Consider the following 22,267-nt stretch of genomic DNA (forward strand, 5'->3'; position numbering starts at 1 on the left):
ATGATCATTTTATGGCGTGTGATTTCCTGTTATCGTTCTCTCTCTCTCTCTCTCTCTCTCTCTCTCTCTTCCTCTGTCCTCTGGTTTTCTTTTCCTCCCCTGATTCGTTGCAGCTGTTGTCAACAGGAGCTGCTCGCCCTCCCAGGTTCACAGCAAAGATGATCCCTCCATTTCTCATGTCTTTGTCCAGGCTGCATCACACACCCTCAGCTTGATCTTTTCTGGCTCCAGTCTGAAGGATCACCGCCCTGAAGAATCTCTGTTTCCTCCATCAGGACGCAGCAGCTGGTGCCAGCAGCGATCGTTCCTCCGTTATAAGTGAAACCGCAGACGTATCCTGATCATTGGAACTCGCTGCAAAGACACATGAAATCATCACAACACAAAGTGCTGTAGTTTTTCATCTCATGAAAGTGAACAGAGTCGAGCTTTAAGATTAAAAGAATCATTTCCGGTTCATTCAAATTTTTTGGTTTTTATTTTGCTGAGGATATTTTATTACATTTTGGAAAAGTCACAAAATGATCTGACCTTTTTGTTTTTTGCTCCACATTTTTATTCCTCCGACAGTCGGAGCCGGAGCCATGTTGTTTTCAGGTTGTCTCATTCTCGTGGACACGATATCTCTGAAACGCCTTGACAGAACTTCTTCAAATTTTGCCCAAACATTCAGCAGGACTCAAGGATGAACTGATTAGATATTGGTGGCTAAAGGTCAAAGGTCACAGTGACCTGTGGACACAAGAGCTCCAGAACTCCACAAGGGAATCCCTTCATATCTTGCACAAATGTTCAGTAGGACTCAAGGATGAACTGATTAGATTTCAAAGGTCAAAGGTCAAAGGTCAAAGTCATGGTGACCTCAGAAAACACTTTTTAGCCTTTACTCAAGACTTCACACAGAAATTATGACTAAAAGTTACCTGACACTAGTCTGAGTGGAGGAGGGATACAACCACAAGGAGGTGATTCTGAGTTTGCTATGTATATGTGGTGATGTACACACACACACACACACACACACACACACACACACACACACAGTGTGCCTATATGTGCTTGTATTTTTGTTTTATACCAACAAACACACTGAGGCATTGAGGCGAGCCTTTCAGGGCCACTGGTATCTAATTATTTAAAATAAAAGTTACTGCTCACAATTCTTCACTAATGTCTTATCCTGTTGTACACACACACACACACACACACACACACATATACACTCTATTGTTGCATGCCTGAATGAAAGCTGGTGATGAGTGTACTTTTGTCGAGAGTGAGGTCAAAAGGTGTCAGAGAAGAAAAGTAAAAGACACCCATGGTGGCTATTAAGAGATCATGTTTACAGAGGTGGGTAAAGGTCAGTGTGTGTGTGTGTATGTGTGTGTGTTCCACTGTTTATTGCATATCTGAGCTCATGTTTAAACATCTAAGTTGCTGCAAACCAAACGAGCTGACAAAAATACAAAAGCCACGAAGACCCACATACACCCATATTTAGCCAGAAGCAGGAGCAGGAGCCCTCGGTGACAGGACGGTGTGGGAAGAGTCAGTTCATCACTGCAGCATCCAGCCTCACATGAGAACCTGCTCCTGTCTTTCTTCTGCTCAGGAGCTCAGACTGACATTTGGATTGATGAACTCCAGTTGTTCACTTCTTCTGCTTCTTCTTCTCATGCTTGTGTTTTTTTTTTTATCACTTACACGCGTTTGAGTTATGTTGCACCAATCTGTCAGGTAGCCACTCATCCTCTTTGCACTTCCTTACACTTATCATAGATTTACTTGTACCAGGAAGTTGATGTTGGCTTCTTTTAACACTAGTCATTGCTATTTAGCCATTCGCGCTTCTGGAGTCCTCCCACCTCCTCCTCCTCCTCCTCCACCTCCTCCACCTCCTCCACCTCCTCCTCCTCCTCTTCATCTCCTTCCAGTCCACTTGTCAGCAGCAGCAGCAGCACAGAGCCGCTACACGTCTAAGCGGAAACATACGGTGCGCACCACAAACCGACGAGGATGAGGGAGAGAAGAGGCGGTGAAGCCCTCTCCCTGCGAAAGGAGCGCGTGCGGAGTTCAACTCTAAGGTAAGATTGTTTTGTAAATCACCTTGTTTGATGTATGTTTCCGAAGTTGTCGTGGAAACCGCTGAAGGTGGTGTGAAATCAGCAGCAGGGGTTATTTAGAGTAAGTTACTTCACAGACTTTAATCCGGTCTCATTGGCTTTCTGTGAAGCGGGAGAAGCCACACGTCTCTGTGCTGTAAAGGAACCTACAAACAAACAGTAGCTGCACATGTCATAAAAAGTGTTCTCATCACTGCGCAGGCTCTGCTTTAAAATGGTTTAGATAAAGTAACCACCTCATGGAAAATGGCTCTTTTCACAGATACAGAAACTGCTGTATGATGTACGTGTTAAACACCTGAATGGAAACTCGCTAATATTTTAAGGTGACCAGATTACCGAAATGAAAACCAGTTCAGTGTCAGTATATCATTATCACTGTCACTGTCACTTTGGGACACTCTTAAATATTTGTCAGCTTCTAACATCTGGCATGAAAACTTTAGACAACCATCAGTGCTGTAAAGATCTGTGCTCATATCGCTGGTGCATCGGTCAGAAGACGGTATCAAGTAGATCCTGTCAAGTAGAAAACAAGCTGCATCATCATGAATGGAAAACGTTTGCAAACAGTGCAGTGGTGTCCTTCTTCATCAGCGCTTCATCACCTCTGTACATCCTCTACTGCAACATTACTTCCCATTAAGCGGTGATGTGTCCTCTTATAGGTCCTGTTTATATAGAACTTGTACACACTGTATTATATGTGTCTTCACCAGGCTTGTATCTTACTGAGGACCATGAACTGCAGTTTGCTCCTGACTGAGGTGGTGGGACCATGTTTGGCCAGTGTCCACGCTTTAGTGACAGGGTTTATACGATACACAGTGAAAAGGACTGAGCAGCTTTGAACAGCCACTTTTATGTTTCATTAACTGCATGTTTGTAATGTTTGCTAGGTGGAAGTTTGAAGAGGTGATATTTCCTTATGCTCTTTGTTAGGCAGAGCTTTTGAATGGAATAAGATATGTTTGCACTTCACTGTTTCCCCTTTGTTCTGTTGACAGAAGTCCCATACATAAAAAAACCTAATTTATGAAGCTAAGGGTTAAACCGGGCCGTAATGATGAATATGTTTGCTTAGCCTGCTGTTATTTTGCAATGTTTTCTTTTGAGTCTTTGCACGTTGTGAAAGAAGTCATTGAACTGGTTGAAGAGGTCCGATGTGCAGTGAATTCTTATCTGCAATGTTTCCTCTTGTGAGTTATTTTGTTGACTCAACAGAACATTAAGGAAAGTGTGAACCGGAAGTTCATCTACGAGTGACAATGCTCAGGTATGACACATATGTCATATCACACATATCTGTGTTTTCAGTCTAATACTGTAAGACATCATCATGAACCCATGTCATCACAGTGAGATATCAGACATCCAAATCAGATATCATCAGAAACTAGAATAACCTCCTCGTGGTCGTATCACTCGGCCACTCAGACTAGTCTCAGGTTACACCCCTGTTTATCCAGTCAGATAAAATATGAACCACTTGTATGAAATTTTGTCATAATTGTCATAAGTCTTGAGTAATGACTAATAAGGGTTTTCCGAGGTCACCATGACCTTTTCTTTTGACCTTTGACCCTCAAAGTCTAATCAATTCATCCTTGCGTCCAGGTGAACATTTGTGCAAAATTTGAAGTGATTCCCTCGAAGAGTTCTGGAGATATCGCGTTCATGAGGCAAAAATCATGTTTTGTGAGGTCACCGTGACCTTGACCTTTGATCTTTGATCTTTGACCCCCAAAGTCTAACCAGTTCATCCTTGAGTTCAAGTGAATGTTTGTATGAAATATGAAGAAGTTCCCTCAAGGCGTTACAGAGATATTGTGTTCACGAGGCCAAAACCGCATTTTGTGAGGTCACCGCGTCCTTGACCTTTGACCTTTGGCTCTGGCTGTGACAGTCACACACACACACACATACACACACACTTACACACACAAACACACACACACCCTCACCATAAGGACCTGCCAGGACCTATTGCCACGTCGCAGCAGTAGATCCTTTTAAACTGAGAGCATGTTGTATTTTGGAGCTGTGTGTAATGGTCCGGGTGTTCCGACCTCAACCACAGTTCACTGGTGCCGTGCTGGAAAACGACCGCGGCCCTCCGGTCCAGTGGAGGAGGCAACCTCAGTGCTGACCCACTGCGACACAGCCTTGTGTGTGTGTGTGTGTCTGTGTAAACCCGACACATGCATCTTTTTCTGTGCCACTGTGATTGAACAGTCCCTCAAATGTCACCAGAGCCTGATCCTGCAAGTTGTGGCTCTGTGGTGCCAGATGTTTGACTGACCCACCACATCTGGGACTGACAGAGAAAGGAGGCTTGTTTGACAATGTGTGTGTGTTTGTGACAGAGGGAAATAACAGAGAGATTAAAAAAAACAGCAAGATTGATTGAAGTCAGAGGCTAAAATAGAAGACGGGGGAAAAAAAAACACATAAAGACAGAAGGTAAAATGTGTTTTTCATCAGTGTCCTCAGATCCTTTATTTGATGGCCATAATAGATGGCGTCCGGTCTGTTCTCCCCATTGCACGCTGTTCCCATTACACTTTCCAGCCCGCCTGCCTCTGTCTCTGCAATCAGTCCGGCAGCTCACGCGGATCAGGCTTGTTTATGGATGTCTGCAGGTACAATTTACGGATAAATAACATGTTTGGCAGATCTAAATGTCTTTCTGTGTGTTTCAACGAGGCCAGTTTCCTGAGTAAAGTTTCCACAGTTGGTATTACACTTTGTTGTGCATGGAGAGATCTGAGTTGAGCTGCTCACAAAGCCAAGAAGCTATAAAAGCAGGAGAAAACGTGTCAATTACACCACGAACAGCCGCGACGTCAGATGACAGAAATGCAGCATCAGTACGGATGGATGAAAGGAAACAAATGCTAGTTCGTTCATCGATCTGGAAAGTGCCGTTAAACTCGGCACAGAGCAGCTTCTCATATGATCTGATTTCATCCAAACTTGCTGTTGAGACAGACGGCGGATATTTGCCTCCCTCGTCTCTCACCTTCTCGTGCCCCACAGACCATAATCGCCTCCTTAAGCTAAGTGCTACGAGCTGAGGGATCAGGAGTGGTCAGGCAACAGATAAAACCCATCCATTCCTACCTCCCCTCCTCCTCTTTATGAATGAGTCCGCCACACCCGTACCTTCACCGTACCTCCCCTCCCTTCACACGTTCTCCCCCTCCCTCAGGCTAATGACAGCGAATGACGGCCACCCCTGGACATTTGTCCCGGGATTGCGGATGAAAAACGGGGATTAGTTGAAGGTTTAAGGAAGGTAATCTGAGCCCAGTAAGAGTGGCACCATCACCTTGCCCAAGTCGTTACATCGCAGGTCCAGATTGGCCTGGCAGCGTCCTCGGCTCGTATCTCCAGCAGCCTGTGACATTAATCCAACGCTGGCCGCGGTCCGGAGAGGTCACGTGTTTGGAGCTTAGCGGTGCTCCCTCTGACCTGGAGTCAGTCCTTCAGCAGGAAGAAGGAGAATCCAGGAAACACAGAGACACAGGAGACACATCACGTCGCGTCATTAGATTATTACTTAATGAACAGAAAAATTACGTGAATACAATTGTATAAAGTATGAACATCACTACATCTAATAAAATGGGACTAATGATCGTTTTCATTTTAAATTAATCCATGCTAATATATAGTTGTGAAATAGACCATTTAATAGTTTATGTTCATATGGACATAATGCTCTGTGGGTCTGTGTGTGTTTAAAAAAAGCTTCATGTGTAATCATGGCTTATGTTTCTAATGTGGAAAAATCTGGCACAAGAAATAACAAAGTGACATATTCTCTGTTTTAGCAGTAAATATTTTCTATATGTTTCTTTGTTTTTAGATAAATTGAGTAAATGTTCAGTATAAAATGTCACAAAATAATGAAAATTGCCAGGAACACATTCTCAGAGTCAAAGGTGACATTTTCAAACACTGTTTTTTTGTCCAAACCCCAAAGTTATTCAGTTCACTATGATGGTGAATCATCACACTGGAAAAGCTGGAACCAACACGTTTGGTATTTGTGCTCAATAAATAAAAGAAAATTAAAAGAAATAAAATAAAAGATATTTATGTTTTTGTCTATGGACAAATTAGATGAATAATCTGAACATCTCAGTGCTGCAGAAAGGTGCTGTTGACTCAGGAGAGAATAATGGAGGGGGCTGGTTCTGCGTATGACAAAACACCAGAGACTCTGTGGGGTCCGGTTTTATTTTGAAAACCTTCTGACTCCTCAGGCAACAGAGACACAGAGAGAAACATCCGCAGCATCAGTCAGTCCAGAGTTTCTGTTTCCTGACACATTTATGTGAAGGCTCCTGCTTCAGCCTTTGGTCTAATGTGTAACTCACATCTCTCTCCTTTTCTCTCTTAGTTGGCCTCAAGTGAACTGAAAGAAAACAGAGACCCCCCCCACCACCACCACCACCACCCTCCCTCCTACCTGGAAACCATTGGAGGACTAAGTGGATTGAAGACGGCAGAGAGCAAGTGAGGGAGTCAGAGAGGGAGGGAAGACAGAAGGGATTATCAGCTAATCCAGTGCACGGACAATCCGACAGGAGCCTTATCTTTCTTCCAGGACGATGCAGACAAAACAGTTGCTGGATTACGGCGCTTTACTTCATCGGCCTTTTCGAGAAAGCGTCCCCCTCCTTTTTCCTTTGCTGTGATTGTTTTCACCCGCCCGTCCAAAGGTCTGGCGTCTCGGCGACAGAGGAACCGGAGGGGACAAAGAAGACGTATGGCGACAGACGAGGCGCCCCATGGACAGCGTGGTGCACACATGGATAAACCTCTTTAGTGGGAGACGGTGCATGGACGTGGACCCCCCCCCCTGCTCTGTCTCTCTCTCTCTCTCTGCTGAACTTTGAGGAAGGCAAGCGCAGAGCAACTCACCGGATGAGGATCCTGTCCGGGGTTGAGATCTCATGCACCGCTGTGTTTCGTGAATTACTTTTTCTTTAACAGCACAGGAACACAACATGAATGATTCGTCATGCATGTGCTTCATCGGTGCTTGAGGACATGCAGTGCAGGTGGGACGCTGTGAAAAACCACAGAGAACTGAGTAGCAGCTCAAACATAAACTCAGATACTAATCCCTGCAAGATAACCTGAAAGCTAAACAACAGTGAGAGGAGAAAACAGTCTAATATCTATAATATCTGCTACTTCAAAGCTTCATTACTAGGTTTGGGTAAAATGTAAATGAAATATAATTTGGTTTCCTCTTAGTGTTGCAAGCAAGAGACTGACAACAAGACAGTTGTCCAAGTCTAGATAGATGCAGAGTTAACAGAGTGTAAACATCAGTGTGTTTCATTGCTTTTTTCACACACACCAGCTGAGCTGTTCGGCCGAAATCACATCTCGGTGTATTTGCAGTTGTGGCCGGATTGTGCAAATCTAAACTGTCATTTGCTGAAACGAATCTGAAGGAGTCGCCCGGTCGGCCCCAAACTCTGCAGCCACATGAGTGCTGGTAGCCCGAGGAGACGGAGCGCCAGCTTGTAATTCTTCGTCTTTGTTATTCTGTCATTCGTTCATATCGGTCGCTTTGGGCAGACGTGCAGAAGTATCTGTGCACGAGGAGAGAGAGAGAGAGAGCGAGAGGAGAATGATGGGGGGACGTAGACGGCGACTTGACTGACTCTACGTCCACACTGGCATCTTTCAGGGTCGGTCCAAACGGGAAGCGGTTGGCCCACAGTGGATGAATAGTTGGCTCTGGCCGTGTGGAGAATGGATTATACACACATTCTCTGCCGACTGAACAACCACATATTTGTGCTTTCTGTCCTCACTGTCTTGGCATTTTAAGTTTTCTTTTTTTCTCTCCCTCTGGTTTTACATTGAACCCTTTACTGGAATTCAGATTTGACTGACATGTAATCAGACGCTCTCATTCCAGTTAAAGGGGGGAAATTACACAACTCTTCTGCCACCATGAGTCTGGGAAAACTGCCAGGGATTAAGGGCCTTGTGTCTGGCTCTCAGGGGAAACGCCGGTTCAAGAGCGACCTCTCTGTAGACATGATCAGCCCGCCGCTGGGCGACTTCCGCCACACTATGCATGTTGGCCGCGGCGGTGACGTGTTTGGTGACACTTCCTTCCTTAGCAACTACGGGGGCGTCAGGGAACCAGGAAGTCCGGACTCGGCAAACAGCTCCAAGACAAGCGGGTTCTTCACGCGCACCTTTCGCCACGTACGGAAGAACTCCGGGCCGTGTCCGCGGGGGGGCTCCCGGGACTTGTCGTCCCCCCCACCAGACATCTCGCCCATCATCAAGAACGCCATCTCCCTGCCCCAGCTTAACATAGACTCTCCCAATGGGTGCCTACAGAGGGTGCTGTTCCCCAGCTCTATCAGCTCAACAGACGACTCCTTCTGCACATATGGTGAGATAATGTAGATAATCACCTGCAGCGAGGGGCGGGGTTTATGTAAAGCATCTTAGCAGCAAGATCGTCTTCATTATAAGTGACCTGAGGAAATGTTGTGGTTTCAGAAAAGTGAAGCAAAGAGGGATCATACGCCTTACTGTGTGTGTGTGTGTGTGTGTGTGTGTGTCTGTGAGTGTGTGTGTGTGTGTGTGTGTGTGTGTGTGTGTGTGTGTGAGTGTGAGTGTGAGTGTGAGTGTGAGCAAGGTTTCCATGAGATGCTGGGCTGAGCTTATAGAGCAGGTGTGTTCAGGCATATTTTGACGTTTCTACTGAACAAAAACAGGCATTTTATTTTTGTGATGGGTTTTTAGTTTTTTTAAGGTGTAGACACATTGTTTTTTCCTTAAAGCCCATTTTGCATCGTCGTGTGTATCTGAGTCCAGACTCAAATCTAATTTTTTTTTCTTCAAATTTCTGTCTTAATTACGAGCCGTGACAACATGGCTGGTAATGTTTTTGGCAAGGTCTTGTTCAAGATACACAAGTGACAAAACTTTACAAACGTGTAGTTGGGATCAAGGTGAGGACCGAGTTTGAAGATGGATGAGGTCTGACCCTCTCGTTGGTCAGAACGTCAACACGATGGCGGGTGTTGCAGCTCGTGGGATCCCGTCACAGGATGGTCTCTAGCGTTAAAAAAGAAACTGACTGAACTTTGAAAAAGCCGAAGAAACAACGTTTGTAGATATAAGACTGATTAGTATTGACACGAGAGAGATTAAACTAAGTGAAAGTGTAAGTTGACAGTTTGGTCACATGGTCCTTAAATCATTTTACATAAGATAGACAGTTTGTTTTTTTTTCATTTTGGATAAAAATCAGCAAAGACTGTAACTGTAAAAGTTTCCTGGGTGTTAATGTAAAATAAATGAAAGAAATATAAATAAAAAAAGACATATGTTGGTTAGAGGCTCAGATCATCACTCACATTAGATAAAATGGAGCGTGGGTCTGATGTGAAATGTCAAGACCTTTGAAGAGGCGTGCTGTACTTTGTGTCTCTTTGTTTAGGTTACAGTAAACTGGAACATTACTTAGATGTGTGACCCAATCAGAAAAACCAATGACCTAGTTATAGGCTGCAGCCCGTTGGTAAAGCAGCAATGGATTAATAAGAAAAGAAAAATGGACGATGAAACGTCATTTCAGTCTCAGCTCCGACTCTTCACCCTCCTGCAGACCAGCAGCATGAGGAGCTGGTGAAAAGAGGACTATAAATGTCAGTGGACACATAAATACAGAGAGCGAGGTTGCCATCCTTTCAACATCGTTCCCGCATTCCTCCAAGACAACCAGCGAACAGTCGGGCTTCCTCTGAGTCATCTGGAATCACCTAGGCAACACCTGTGCACGATTAGGTCTATAAACACAAACACACACCGCTGGATTTGGGAGAAAGAAAGAAAGACACTTTGTGGGCATTTCCTGAAATACAGTATCTGTGTGACTGCGTGAATGCACAGCGTGAAAACACCATTCATTATATCTGCTAACCAATCAGAGCTTATCAGGCGGCGGAGTGCGCGGTCTGGACTGGAAATCCCCTCTCCGCCTCCAGATCTGTTACCCAATTCATCAGGAATTTGCCCGAGCTGAGTGATGAGGAGCTGAACTGAGGGATGATGGGTAATCTGAGTACATGTCATCATTTAATTTCCCTCCTTCTTTTCATACAGTCTCAGTTGCTCTTACGATTACAACTATTATTAGGTAATCGGAGAAGACAAGTGCAACTCTTCTGCAAAAGATTAAATTTAAATTATAATACTGCAAAGAAACATGACTAAGTGATCTAATACTGTGGTTCACAACATGTTTTCAGTAAAGTAAATAACTTTTTTCCCCCACATTTTAGGAATTCAGCCTTTTATCAACTGGATATCACCCGCCCTTCACATTTGTCTTTATATGTGTCTTGTTCCTCTCCTTTCAGTGGCTTCCTGTGTGACACTTATAATATTAAGTGTACAGGAGACGGAAAACTGTCCGTCCCACTTCCCTGAGAGTGGAAAAACGCCTTGAGCTCCTCCTGGGTTGTCACATACTGCCACCCTGTGGTCGAGCTATTGAACTGCTGGACAAGAGTTTTCATTCAGAATATTTGGTTTCAATTATTGTTTTAATATTTTGTTATATTTCTTTTCTTATAAATATAATTTTGAATAAATGCTGACGAGGACAGACTGTAGTGAAATAAACAGTGAATAACGGGACTAATAACAATCAACACAGGAAGGCATCGGAAACTCAAACTGTTTTCCTTTTAACACCTTACTTTAATCTGTGGTTATTTATTTTATTTCTAGTTTTATTTCTGGTTTTATTCTATTCTAAACATCCCCTCTCTTTTTAGCATTTTATTATTTTATCTTTACTATTTTGTCTTCATTTTTTAATTTGATTTTAATATCTTACCTTTCATTTATGGTTTTATTCACCTCTTCTGTTTTAATATTTTATTATTTTATCTTTATTACTCTATCTTTATCTTTGTTCCTGTTATTGTTGTCTTCATTTTGAGTAGTGTTTTAATCCCTGCTCTGTGTGTAAGTGTATGAATGAAAAGTGCAATTCAAATAGAGTCTGATTGATTGATTGATTGATTGATTGATTGATTGATTGATTGATTGATACAGGAATCGGATTTACTCAAAATAATTGGGACTGTAGCAAAGAAAAACTGAGTCTTCATTATCTTATGTCCAGCTTAGTTTAAGGTTTTTGTCTTTGTCTTTGTGCACTTTGTCATAATTTGAAATCCCAAATCCAAGTACAACACAGTGCTGGTGATATTATTCCTGTACGGTTTCGTGATGTTTTCTGTACGTTGTGTCATTAGTTCAGATCATCTCAGTGACCTCAGTGTGTTTTCTCTGCCCGTCTGTTTGCAGGACTGCAGTCTGGATTTGTCACTCTGCCCCGCCTCTCTCGCCTCGACAGACAGTTTCAGGATGGAGACGCCCGGAGAGGGTCGCTACCGGACAGCGGGGGCCCGGCACTGACGCGCTCGGATTCCCTCACCTCGTTCACCGTAGACCTCGGCCCCTCCCTCATGACTGAGGTGCTCAGCTTGATTGACAACACCAGCTGCCTTCACATGTCCAATCACAGCCAGGCAGCGGGTGAGGAAGATGAAAGAGGAGGTGAGGAAGGTGAGGACGACGGCTCTCTAACAGAGACGCCTGTGCAGAGCCCTCGGGTGACTTCGCCCACCCCTTCCATGTGCAGCAACAGGGGGCGCTCATGTAGCTCTGACTGGACAGAGCAGGAGGAGGACAGGCGTTCTCTGAGGACACCTGATGCGTCCTCTGGGTCTCCTCAGAGGGCGGAGCCTGTGATGGAGGCGGAGAGGTTCCAGAGGGCGGCTGACGTGCTGTCTCGCCATTATGGTGGCGGGTCCTTCACAAAGGGAACGAGGGTGAGCAACAACACACCCTCTCCTGCTTTGACCCGCAGCCGCAAAACATCATATGCCTTTTCTGAAGAGGAGGAAGAGATCAAAGTCTAGATGTTGAAACTGTCTCTGGAACAAACTTTATTGTTCCATTGAAATCATAAAACTTTTCAGTGAGTGTGTGATAGTCTGTCGTTCCTCCTCCAGCCCCGGGTCTGGACTCTGGATGTTTGATGTTGAACCACTCTCACTGCACTGCAAGGCTTTTGACAAACGATTTAAAATTTTCTATATGTTTGTTATCCTTTTGGAAATCCCATTTGTGTTTTTGGAAATTGTCAGAAAAATGCAATAACAACAAAAGAAAAATCAAACAGAATGGAGCCACGAGACATCACTAACTAACTATCTGAAATTGCTAAAACAAATGTTTTGTAGTAAGTAAACCATCTTACTACCAACTGCAGGAAAAACAACACAACAGCTTTTAACACTGACTTGTAAGAAGGATCTAACATTGCTTAAAGATTGTCACAACTGCACTCATTACACTTGTATCTGTTTCAGACTATTGAAGAACAATATATTTTACTTTGAATTAAATGTTCTTTCTTTTTGTTGTTGTATGACGGCTCACTCACAAACTCATAACAAAAATGTAATTACAGAAATAAAGATGTTCAGGTTCTGAGCGCTGAGGATTACTGCGGCTGTATTTTCATTATGTTTCATTATGTTATAAAAACTCTGTACGTGTAACAGGATTGTTAATCAAACATTTACCAGTATTAGACTCTTTTTTAAGGGACTGATATAATAAATAAATACATAAATATTGCTTGAAATTTCTGCTTGCATTACAATGTAAACCCACTTTGTATGATACTACAGTAAGTGATACAGTAGCAAGTATTTCATTTATGTGTTTGGTGATTTTGTCAGACGATGTCGCGGTTATAAAAATCAGGATTTATCCTCTAACATGGCTGAACATTAACAATCCTCTACAGAAACATTTAGAACTGTTAAATAAATTCAGAAATTGTTGAGAATGAACCCAGGAGTTGAATAAATTCAATCATTACTGTCCAAAGTGAAAGTCAAGTGCAAGAAAAATATAATACTTACCTAAATAAAATACAAATGAATTGTGTCTTTATTGTATTAAAGTCCCTCAAGGCATTAAGGAGATATCACATTCACAAAGCCAAGGCTGTGAGGTCACCACGGCTCTGGCTGTCGCCCGCAGCGGAATAAAAAGGCATCAATAATAATATAAATAATCGGAGTCAGATTAAGATCTATGTAAAATTGCTTCAAGATGGATGAAGCTGTGTTTGATGAAGCAATATTTGAGACTTTCCTCTGAAGTCACAAGGTTTTGGGGAAATAGGAAAAATAACAGTTTAAGTTTCACTTCCTGGGTTCATCGAGCCTCTCACGTCGCATCTGATTTGTTAAGAGCCGGTGGGAGGAGATACTGAGGAGCTGACCAAGAATCGAATCTTAAAATCCTCTGATCAGTATATATGGAATAGGAACAACAGTTAGGATTCATAACAAGACAGGCGCATCTACACAGATCAGACTGAGCAGGGAAAACACAAAGAAAGGTGAGTTTGTACATTTCTTTATGTGTCGAAAAAGCAGTGTATGTAGCCTAGAAATAGAGTAAAATAGAAAGCCTTTATTGTCATTGTATTTAAAATACAACGGAATAAGGGGTTGTACCGCTGATTGGTGCATGTACACCAGTACTACAGTTTTTATTAGAGACATTGACTGTTCAAACAAAAACTACAGCTTCACACTGTGATGTTTGTTTTTGAAGTTTTGACTGTTCTGACTTGTGTTGCAGAGGTTTTATTAAGTGTGTATTCTTGCTGTGCAGAAACACACGTTTATTTTATCTTACCTATCAATATTTGAGTGACCTCGTTCGCACCATGTTAGGAGTGAAGTCATATTAGATCATTCCGATGCGTGCCAACCGATAATCGATAAAATTAATTAAAACAATAATGTACTACTCTGATATATGTAGTATCCACTCTGTGGTCTGGAGCAGTGTCCCGCCCACAGCACCATCTGATTGGTTTGACGTCACGAGGAATAGCCTATCAACAGTGAAGGCACAGACTACTAGAGCACCTACGGTTGACGAGCGGACCCGGCTAATTAGTGGAGCTGTGTGTCGAAGGTAAGACGGCAGACATCACTAAAGTTATAATAAACAATACTCTAAACTGAAGTTACAACAACAGAAAACTCTGATGAACAAGTTCATCTGTTGATTCAAGTCACACCGAACAAGAGAGAGAGAGAGAAGGAGAGAAGCTAGCGCTAACTGCTAAGCTAAGATAACTAGCAGATCGGAACAGCATGTAAATAACCACTGAATTAGTGAAAATCGCTGAAGCAGCTGGAGCAGAACTAGTGTAAGTTTAAATGTACAACAGGTAGTTAGTCACTGTGATTTAAGAATACAACAACATTAACTGTGTTCAGACAGAGCAGCAATAAAATCTACCACTAACTAAACTCTAGAGAGTGGCGATGAGACGCTACACCAACGTCAGCACGTCAGAACGTCAGAACGTCAACGGTTACTAACGGCTGTTAGTGAAAAGACATTTTATTACAGTAGAAGTAAAATCACTGTGAAATCTTCAGATAAAAGTACAAGGTAAGTCAGTTAAAATGTGTCCGAGTTAATGTGTTACATTTTAAAAGGGTATGGGTAAAACATGTTATATGGTGATAATGATAATATACGATAAAACTTTAATTAAAGAACATATTTAGGCTGACAGGTGAATCAGTTCACTAATGAGGACAACACCGAAATCAACCAATTAATTCCAGCCTGTGAACACAATTGATAATTACTAATATGCACTCACTTGGCAATTTATTAGAAACATCCAGCTAAGACTGATGTAGTCTAATATAACATTCCTGCAGTAAATGGGTTATAATGTTCAGTTTTTATAAAAAATTGTTTTAGATAGTTGATGATTCAACTGTATGATCATTTACGAGGAATTATTTTTGTATGCAGGAACAGCAGCAGACCAGAGAAGTAAAGGAGGCTGATGAGGAAACAGATGCATCTTCAGGGTTTTAGGTGAGGTTTTAAAATGATAGTGTTGGTCTATTATGGATTAATTGTAAATTACTAACTTATATTTAATGGAACCATAGTCTACCTATTCTGATGTGAACTTGTAAGTTATTATAACACATGATAATTTCTGACAGTTTTAATCTTTGATCTGATGCTGCATAAGTTTATTACATACAGTATAAATACATTTATGAATGTAAATTCAAACCTTATGGCTCTGTCTCTTGACTGCAAAGATGAGCAGCCGTTGAGATGGAGGTGGAGAACCATAATAACACAGAAGCAGGAGGAGGAGGACAGTCTGAAATCAAATCTGTAATATCATCTGTGACAGATGACAAAGGTAATTTGAAAGTTTGACAATACAAACATTCATAAATTAAGTATTGTTCACAAACCACATATAGGTTTTATGCTGATCGTGTTCAATCTGTTTTTTCTTACATGGCCTGTCACTAGATGAGCTGGAGGAAAGTGCAGCTAAAACCAAGGTAACATAGTTTCACCCAGACTACTCACCATTTTACAGCTGTATTTGAGAGGTTAAAAAACCCTCTCTTACAACCACATTAATAATTTGACCCACAGTCTCTGGATATTCATGTCATTCATGCCAATTCATGGATGAATAAATGAATATAATGCAACAACATTTCAACAATTAAGTGTCCCAACAGTGTTCAACAGTGTCCTCAATGCTTGTGTACTGTTGGATATAAAACAAACAGCAAGGTGCCACTCTTTAAAGTTAAATGATGAAATTCATTTGGAAATGTGTGTGTGGGTTCAATGTTAGAAGAGAGGGTGAGTGACCCTCACACACATGAGGGTCTTAAAGACAGTGGCTTCAATGACTAAATGTGTATACTCTGTTTTGTTTTGATTTATTGTTCACTCAGTGAGATGTGACAACACTATATGTTGTTAATCTTCAACTCTGACATTGATCTTGATGCAGTTTTCTTGGTTTTGGTTTCCCAATAAAAACATTTTAATCTCAGTGGGTTTAACCTGAGGAACTAATCACTAACCTGTTAAGCCCTAGGGATGCTGGAGGGATATGCCTCGCCTAGACAGACATTCCCAGTGTAGATCAATAATAGCTCCACAACTATCAGGTCCATTTTCAAGAGCTTGGTCACTATGGATAGGTAAGACCTCAGTGAATTTATTCGATGTGACAGTAACATTGTGACTGTTACTATAGCTCAGTGTATTGTGATAAACCAAAGGAAAAATTAAATTTTTTGTCCTCGCCTAGAATTAAATTAGACAGTGGATAACACCATGATTAAAATGGAACCATGCACTGGGATGCAACTTCATGACCACAACTGTTACAATGTAGGTAGAAATACCACAAAGCACACAAATTATACAAAGGTTTTTGTAGGGATGGGGCCAGGTGGAATCCCCATTTGGACACTTGGATAGCTATGATACTCAAAGTGTGCCAAAGGGTTTTTTTTTACCTCTTGAAGGGAAATCAGGCTACAAAATACTGATGATTTCCACTGTAGGAGGCTATGTGCACACAATACAACCCTTAGCCACTTTACCATGCGCATCATCAGATTCTACCATTGTACACAACCATTGTGTGTAAAAAAACAACTAAATTGTATAATTTTGTGTCCTTTTTTCCTCTGAATGTCTTCCAGGGCATCTAAATTGCTATATTATGTTGATTCTACTTCGTAGACATTGTAAAACTGAAAAATAAACATAAAACATACTTTATACAATTTAGAAAACATTACATACATTTTAAAATTGAATTGGCTGTGCGTCACTTATAAAATCCCAATCTGCGGTGAAAGTCTCTTGTATTTACCCACGGGTGTAGTATCGCGAGGAAGCAAATCTCATAAGAGTGTGACATACTGTTTGAAACCCGCGAGATGTAGAAAACGATATCACTGTGTTTTTAAACGGAAGTACCACCAAACGCACGCTATATTTGCAAAAGGCTGTGTATAAAATTTAGGCTTGGGGATCAGTCTCTGCTATCCAGGCCCCCGTCTCGGCCAACTTGACTGGTAAATCGTATGGATAGACTCAAAATGACCAGGAAAGGGTAAGGAAACAATATTCATTGCTTTTGATTACAACAGCTTTGGGATTTGATGGAATATTCAGTCATAAACCCAAAATTTGACATGTTGACTGTAAAATGAGAAGTTTGGCCCCGTGTTTGCTTTGGGGCTGACATGAGCTGCTTAGCTCAGGCTATGTTAATGCTCGCTATCAATGGAAAGAGTAGCCTCTCTAGTTTCATACGACTCCCAGCATGGTGAGATGGAGTTAGTGGATTACATGTACTGTCGTGTTTCATTTCGACCGTCCGTTTACATTGATAGGGGTCTCATTTTGAAACTGAAATATTGAAATTATTGCCAAAGAAATATTCTTTGGACTAAATACACTCTTGGTAGCGTAAATACCTCGTCTTTTAGAAGCATTAAAAAAGAGACCACCACAGCGTTCTATCAACTTTTTACAGGCAATTATGTATCGCACCGTACTGCTGGACCCGGTACCCGGTTAAATGAAATCTATTATTTTCTCAGTCTGATTCAGTGAATGAACCTGGCGAAGCTGAACATCCAGAGCAGCACGATACCACCACAGCAGGAGAGTCTGAAATAAAGGATGGGAGGGGTGAAGAGAAACAGACGGGACAGGAAGAGAAAGGTAAAATTTTCATGAAGAACTGACTGAACAAATTATATTTCAGTTTCAAACACTGAAGAATCATGAAAACTTATTAAAGTAATCTCTAATTTGGAGACTTTGACCCTTTCAGCAGGAGAGGCTGATGAAGTCAAAGAGCTTAACACTGTAAGCAGCACCAGCGTTGGTGAGCTGTCTGCAGAGGAGAGTGAAACACTGACGGACACAAGTCCAACATCTCAGACTGTTTCTACAAACATCAAAGAACGTGAGAATCGTTTCATTTTCTTTTTCATTTGTATTAACTTTCAGCAAAATCACAAAAAACTATGAGAATATTGTTTCAATGATTTCTGTGGTATAACATACAGATTTTTTGTTTGTTTATTTTAGTTTTGTTTTTGTTTTCAGTTATTCCCAAACTCACACTTGTGTTAATTGGTGACACAGTAAAAGCAAATGCAGGTTTGCTGTCTGCTTAGCAAATCTTTCAAAAAGCACTGAATGAGATGCAAGGGCAGCAACAGTCAGAGGATTATCTCTTCAATGCATATGCAATGCATAGCAGCAACAGCCAGGCACAAGCTCTCTAAGGCTCTGTTCAGACCTAGCATTAACATATGTATGCGTGTAGTTGTTTTTAGTCAACTGTGCTTGTGTGTGTGTGAGTGAGAAAGAGAGAGAGTGAACGGTGCATGGAGGGATTGAGCGAAGTAATTTGCCGCGCACAGATCTTATAATGAAATAAAGTTTTATCCATTTTAAATAGTAAAAGATTTTCTGTTCATTATGAAACTGTGGTGGGACTAATCAGACTGTGGCAGAGGACGACAGTAGAGTGGGCTGTCCTTCAATGTGGCCTAGGACGCATTTACATTCACACTGCTAAAAGAAAGTTTCCACATGTGTTCCAGGCCACCTCAGAATGTAGTCTGAGTGATCGGATCTCAAATGCGTCCTCAATGTGTCTTGGGTGCATTCACGCCTGTACTTAAAGCTGTCCACTGGTGACCGGATCACCCGAGACCAATGTTGATACCAGGTCTGAACAGGGCCTATATCACACAGAGCCAGTGGCATGCTATGTCTTAAATAAAGGCCAAATTATGAATTTAATATTGCACAATTATAAATATTGGCCAACAGTACCCAGCCTCTGGTAGGGAACGATTATGCTCTCAAAGTTCTACAGAATAGAGGATGACAATATTCACACTTGTGCAACATTAAACACACCAGTAGTTATACTTAAAGACATTTATTTACAATGCGACAAAGTAAAGCAAGTTTATACTATCTATGCTATCTAATTAAACTAATATCTCATATTTGTACTTGGACCCATCAACAGGAGAGGCTGATGAAGTTAAACAGATACACAATGAAAGCAGCAGTAACATGAGTGAGCGGTCCACAGATGACAGCAATACACTGAAGGACACAAGTTCAACATCTCAGACAGTTACCAAAGAAGGTGAGAAAGGGGGCGTTGTGTAGCGTAGTGGTTTAAGCAGGCGCCCCATGTGTAGAGGCTACAGTCCTCGCTGCAGTCGGCCCCGGTTCAAATCCCGCATCGGACGGCCTTTCACTGCATGTCATTCCCCCTCTCTCTGCCTCCCCGTTTCCTGTCACTCTCCACTGTGCTGTCCATTAAAGGCATAAAAGCCCAAAAAAATATACTTTAAAAAAAAAAAAAAAAAAAGAAGGTGAGAAATACTTCACTTCTTTCTTTAAATTTCATCTCTGCAAAATCATTAACATTTAAATTAAAACATATTATCTCTATTTGGTGTGAGATCAGACTTGTTGAACTATGAACTTGAACCCGGTAAATATGCACATAATTATTGAAAATAAGTTTTAAAATTAGCCGTGAATGGTTGACCTTTTTTTGTTTGAGACTGCAATCTACTTGTTGTTCATTTATACTTCAGTAGATCAGCTGGAGGAGAGAGCAGCAACAAGAAAAGTAAAGGTGTGCGACCTTTTGATCCTCACTAGTCACTGTCAGACATTTTTTTTGATATTGTACTACATTACCCTTTACACATTTCAGACTATGCGTATGTCACAACTGCAGATTGAAATGAATTCTAAATTGGTGAACTAAAGGTTGAATAAAATCACTTGTTTTCTAAGTGTGATCCAGTGAATGACTCTGGTGATGCGGAACACTCAGAGAAGAATGATGACTGCACAACAGTGGAAGGAGAACCTGAAATCAAATCTCTAATACTATCAACAACCAAGGAGAAAGGTAACATATTTAATGAACAATAAGAAGAAGCAGTAAAAATAAAATTAACTAAGCTTTTACCAATCGATCACAATCAAAGTTTGCAGTGAACATTAGTAAAATAAATTGCTTCAACAGGACATTGATCTGGCCCCCTGGTTCATTTTTCTTTTGTAGGCACCTTAGATATGGATATGAGTGGACAGAAGAATAAGGTAAGAAACTCCCATTTTCTTTCACAAGTTCTGAGTACTATTTACTTTGTTGCATTGAGTGACTTTATATTTTTTATGTACACTAAATGAGTATTTATCTATATTTCCAGCAGTCAGTGAAGATCTCTGAGGAGATCAACAGGAAGAACCAATGTCAAAGAGAAACGGAAACGTTGCTTCACAGACTTCACCTTCAAGACAAACAGAATTTGTCTCCAGCAGATTTTCTTAAAATAGGTCCACCAGTGAAACAGGACCATGAAACATCTGAGGAAGATCTAGCTCATACTTTTCTTCAGAGGTTGATGATGTTAGACTATAGAGCCAGATATATTCCTGTAAGACAGGACAGTGCTGAGGTGAGCCATTCGAATCTTCCAGAGCTTGATTCTTCAAACACAAAAGAAAGTGTTTTAGATGCATTTTTTAGCACCAACGTTGACTGTGATCAATCAGATCAGACTCATGTTCATCCGATGGACGTTCAAATGGCAGTATTTCACTGCTCAGACAGCTTCCTTAAGCAGAACATGATGACAAAGCTGTCACAGTGTCAGTACGCCTTACCTTTGCTTGTTCCTGACCCAGTCACACTGGATGTTGAGTGTCCTCTGTGGACATTCAGACAAATAAGAAAAACCTGGAAGACAACTCAAATCAAGGGTGATTCAAACATTGTCACCATGAAGAGTTTGCCCATCTGCAAAGCTGAGACACCCATGGTGTCATTTTTCCGCCTGGGTTCACTGTCAGTGTCTAAATCTCAGCTGATGAACACTTTGATCAACGAGCGTCACAACACCTTCTTCCACAGAAACTGCCCAGGTAGCACCAGATCTCGCCTTTTGATGGATGGTGTGGCAGAGATTGCCTGGTACTGTCCTGCTGGAAAACCCAACGATGCCTTCACTGACTGCACTGCCTTCTGTAATCTTCATGGTGATGCTCTGTCCATTGAAAAACAGCGTAAGATACTGACTGAAAAATCTTCAGTCAATGTTGTTCTGTTACCAACTCCGGAAAAAGGTAGCAAAAGTGCTGAAGTTATCTCAGATCTTCTTGAGTCTCCAAAGCCTCTGATTTGTCTCATTACTGATAATGATTGTGGTGCAGTTCAGATGAAAAAGGGAAAATATAAAATGGGTCTAAAAGACAGAAGCCAGTCAGATGTTTCTGAAGAACTGAAAAGGATCATTGGAGAGATCTTGTCTGGATCACAAACGTCCTTCCAGCTTGAAACCATGGCCGAGGTCTCTGGAATCAGAGTGGATGAAGAAGACACAGTCTGCCAAAAAGGAAAATCTGCTGCTATGAAAGTAATGAATGCTCTTCAGGAGATGGATGTTTCAAAAATCAAAGATAAATTCCTCCCTTGTCATGGCCGACTGTGGCATGAGTGGTGCAGAATAAACAAGGTACAGTATCACCTCAAAGGACATGTTGAGGAGGAGAAATGTAAAAGGCAACAGGAACTGATGAACATACGAGAAGAACAATGTGATGCTTCCTGTAGTGAACTGGTGAAGTTGTTCATTGAAAGTCTCTCATCTTTGCCATCAACAGACAAAGAGTATTTCCTGAAATGGACTCAGATCTTAATAGACGCCCTCTCCACAGACGATCTCATGTCAATTCTCCAAAGCTATGATAAGAAGTGGTCTGAGGTCTTGGATCTGAAGAAGAAACACGACAAATCTGATCTGTTAAAAAGAAAACAGACTGAGCTTGAAAAAATATCAACAAAACTACAGTCAGCAACTTTTGGCTTGGAGCACATCTTTAGAGAAATGGGGCAGATCTATGAAGCCCATAAATTTCTGCAGAAACAAACAAAGAGGGATCAGACTGACTGGTCTAAATACCCTGAGCTGGCTGCAGAGCTGATGATATCAGGACACCCCATGGAGCTGATGGATGGTGATGCAGGTCATGTGCCTTTGACATGGATCTCTAGTCTTTTAGAGGAAGTCATCAAGAGACTGGGTGACCAGAGAGTGTTTGTGTTGTCAGTTTTGGGC

At 41.6% G+C, this 22,267-nt stretch overlaps 2 protein-coding genes across 2 annotated transcripts; both read left to right on the plus strand.

The window, feature by feature from the left end:
• The first annotated feature begins 1,926 nt into the window (after nucleotides 1-1,926).
• Nucleotides 1,927-13,054, plus strand: cdc42ep1b (CDC42 effector protein (Rho GTPase binding) 1b). Its single transcript, XM_023431635.2, has 3 exons — nucleotides 1,927-2,084; nucleotides 6,532-8,559; nucleotides 11,496-13,054. Exons 2-3 carry the CDS (start codon nucleotides 8,106-8,108, stop codon nucleotides 12,110-12,112), a joined length of 1,071 nt encoding a protein of 356 aa, XP_023287403.1. The 5' UTR covers nucleotides 1,927-2,084; nucleotides 6,532-8,105; the 3' UTR covers nucleotides 12,113-13,054.
• Nucleotides 13,055-13,493: 439 nt separating this feature from the next.
• LOC111673785 (uncharacterized) lies at nucleotides 13,494-21,710 on the plus strand. Its single transcript, XM_087170035.1, has 11 exons — nucleotides 13,494-13,611; nucleotides 14,043-14,198; nucleotides 15,060-15,125; nucleotides 15,362-15,468; nucleotides 15,585-15,616; nucleotides 17,696-17,819; nucleotides 17,932-18,066; nucleotides 19,150-19,272; nucleotides 19,938-20,055; nucleotides 20,212-20,249; nucleotides 20,360-21,710. The coding sequence occupies exons 4-9, from the start codon at nucleotides 15,378-15,380 to the stop codon at nucleotides 19,940-19,942; spliced, it is 510 nt and encodes a 169-aa protein (XP_087026161.1). The 5' UTR covers nucleotides 13,494-13,611; nucleotides 14,043-14,198; nucleotides 15,060-15,125; nucleotides 15,362-15,377; the 3' UTR covers nucleotides 19,943-20,055; nucleotides 20,212-20,249; nucleotides 20,360-21,710.
• The last annotated feature ends 557 nt before the right edge of the window (nucleotides 21,711-22,267 follow it).

This window comes from Seriola lalandi, unplaced genomic scaffold, assembly GCF_002814215.2.
Source record: "Seriola lalandi dorsalis isolate HSWRI2012SDOR001 ecotype SW California unplaced genomic scaffold, Sedor1 jcf7180002054926, whole genome shotgun sequence".
Classification (NCBI taxonomy): Eukaryota; Metazoa; Chordata; class Actinopteri; order Carangiformes; family Carangidae; genus Seriola; species Seriola lalandi.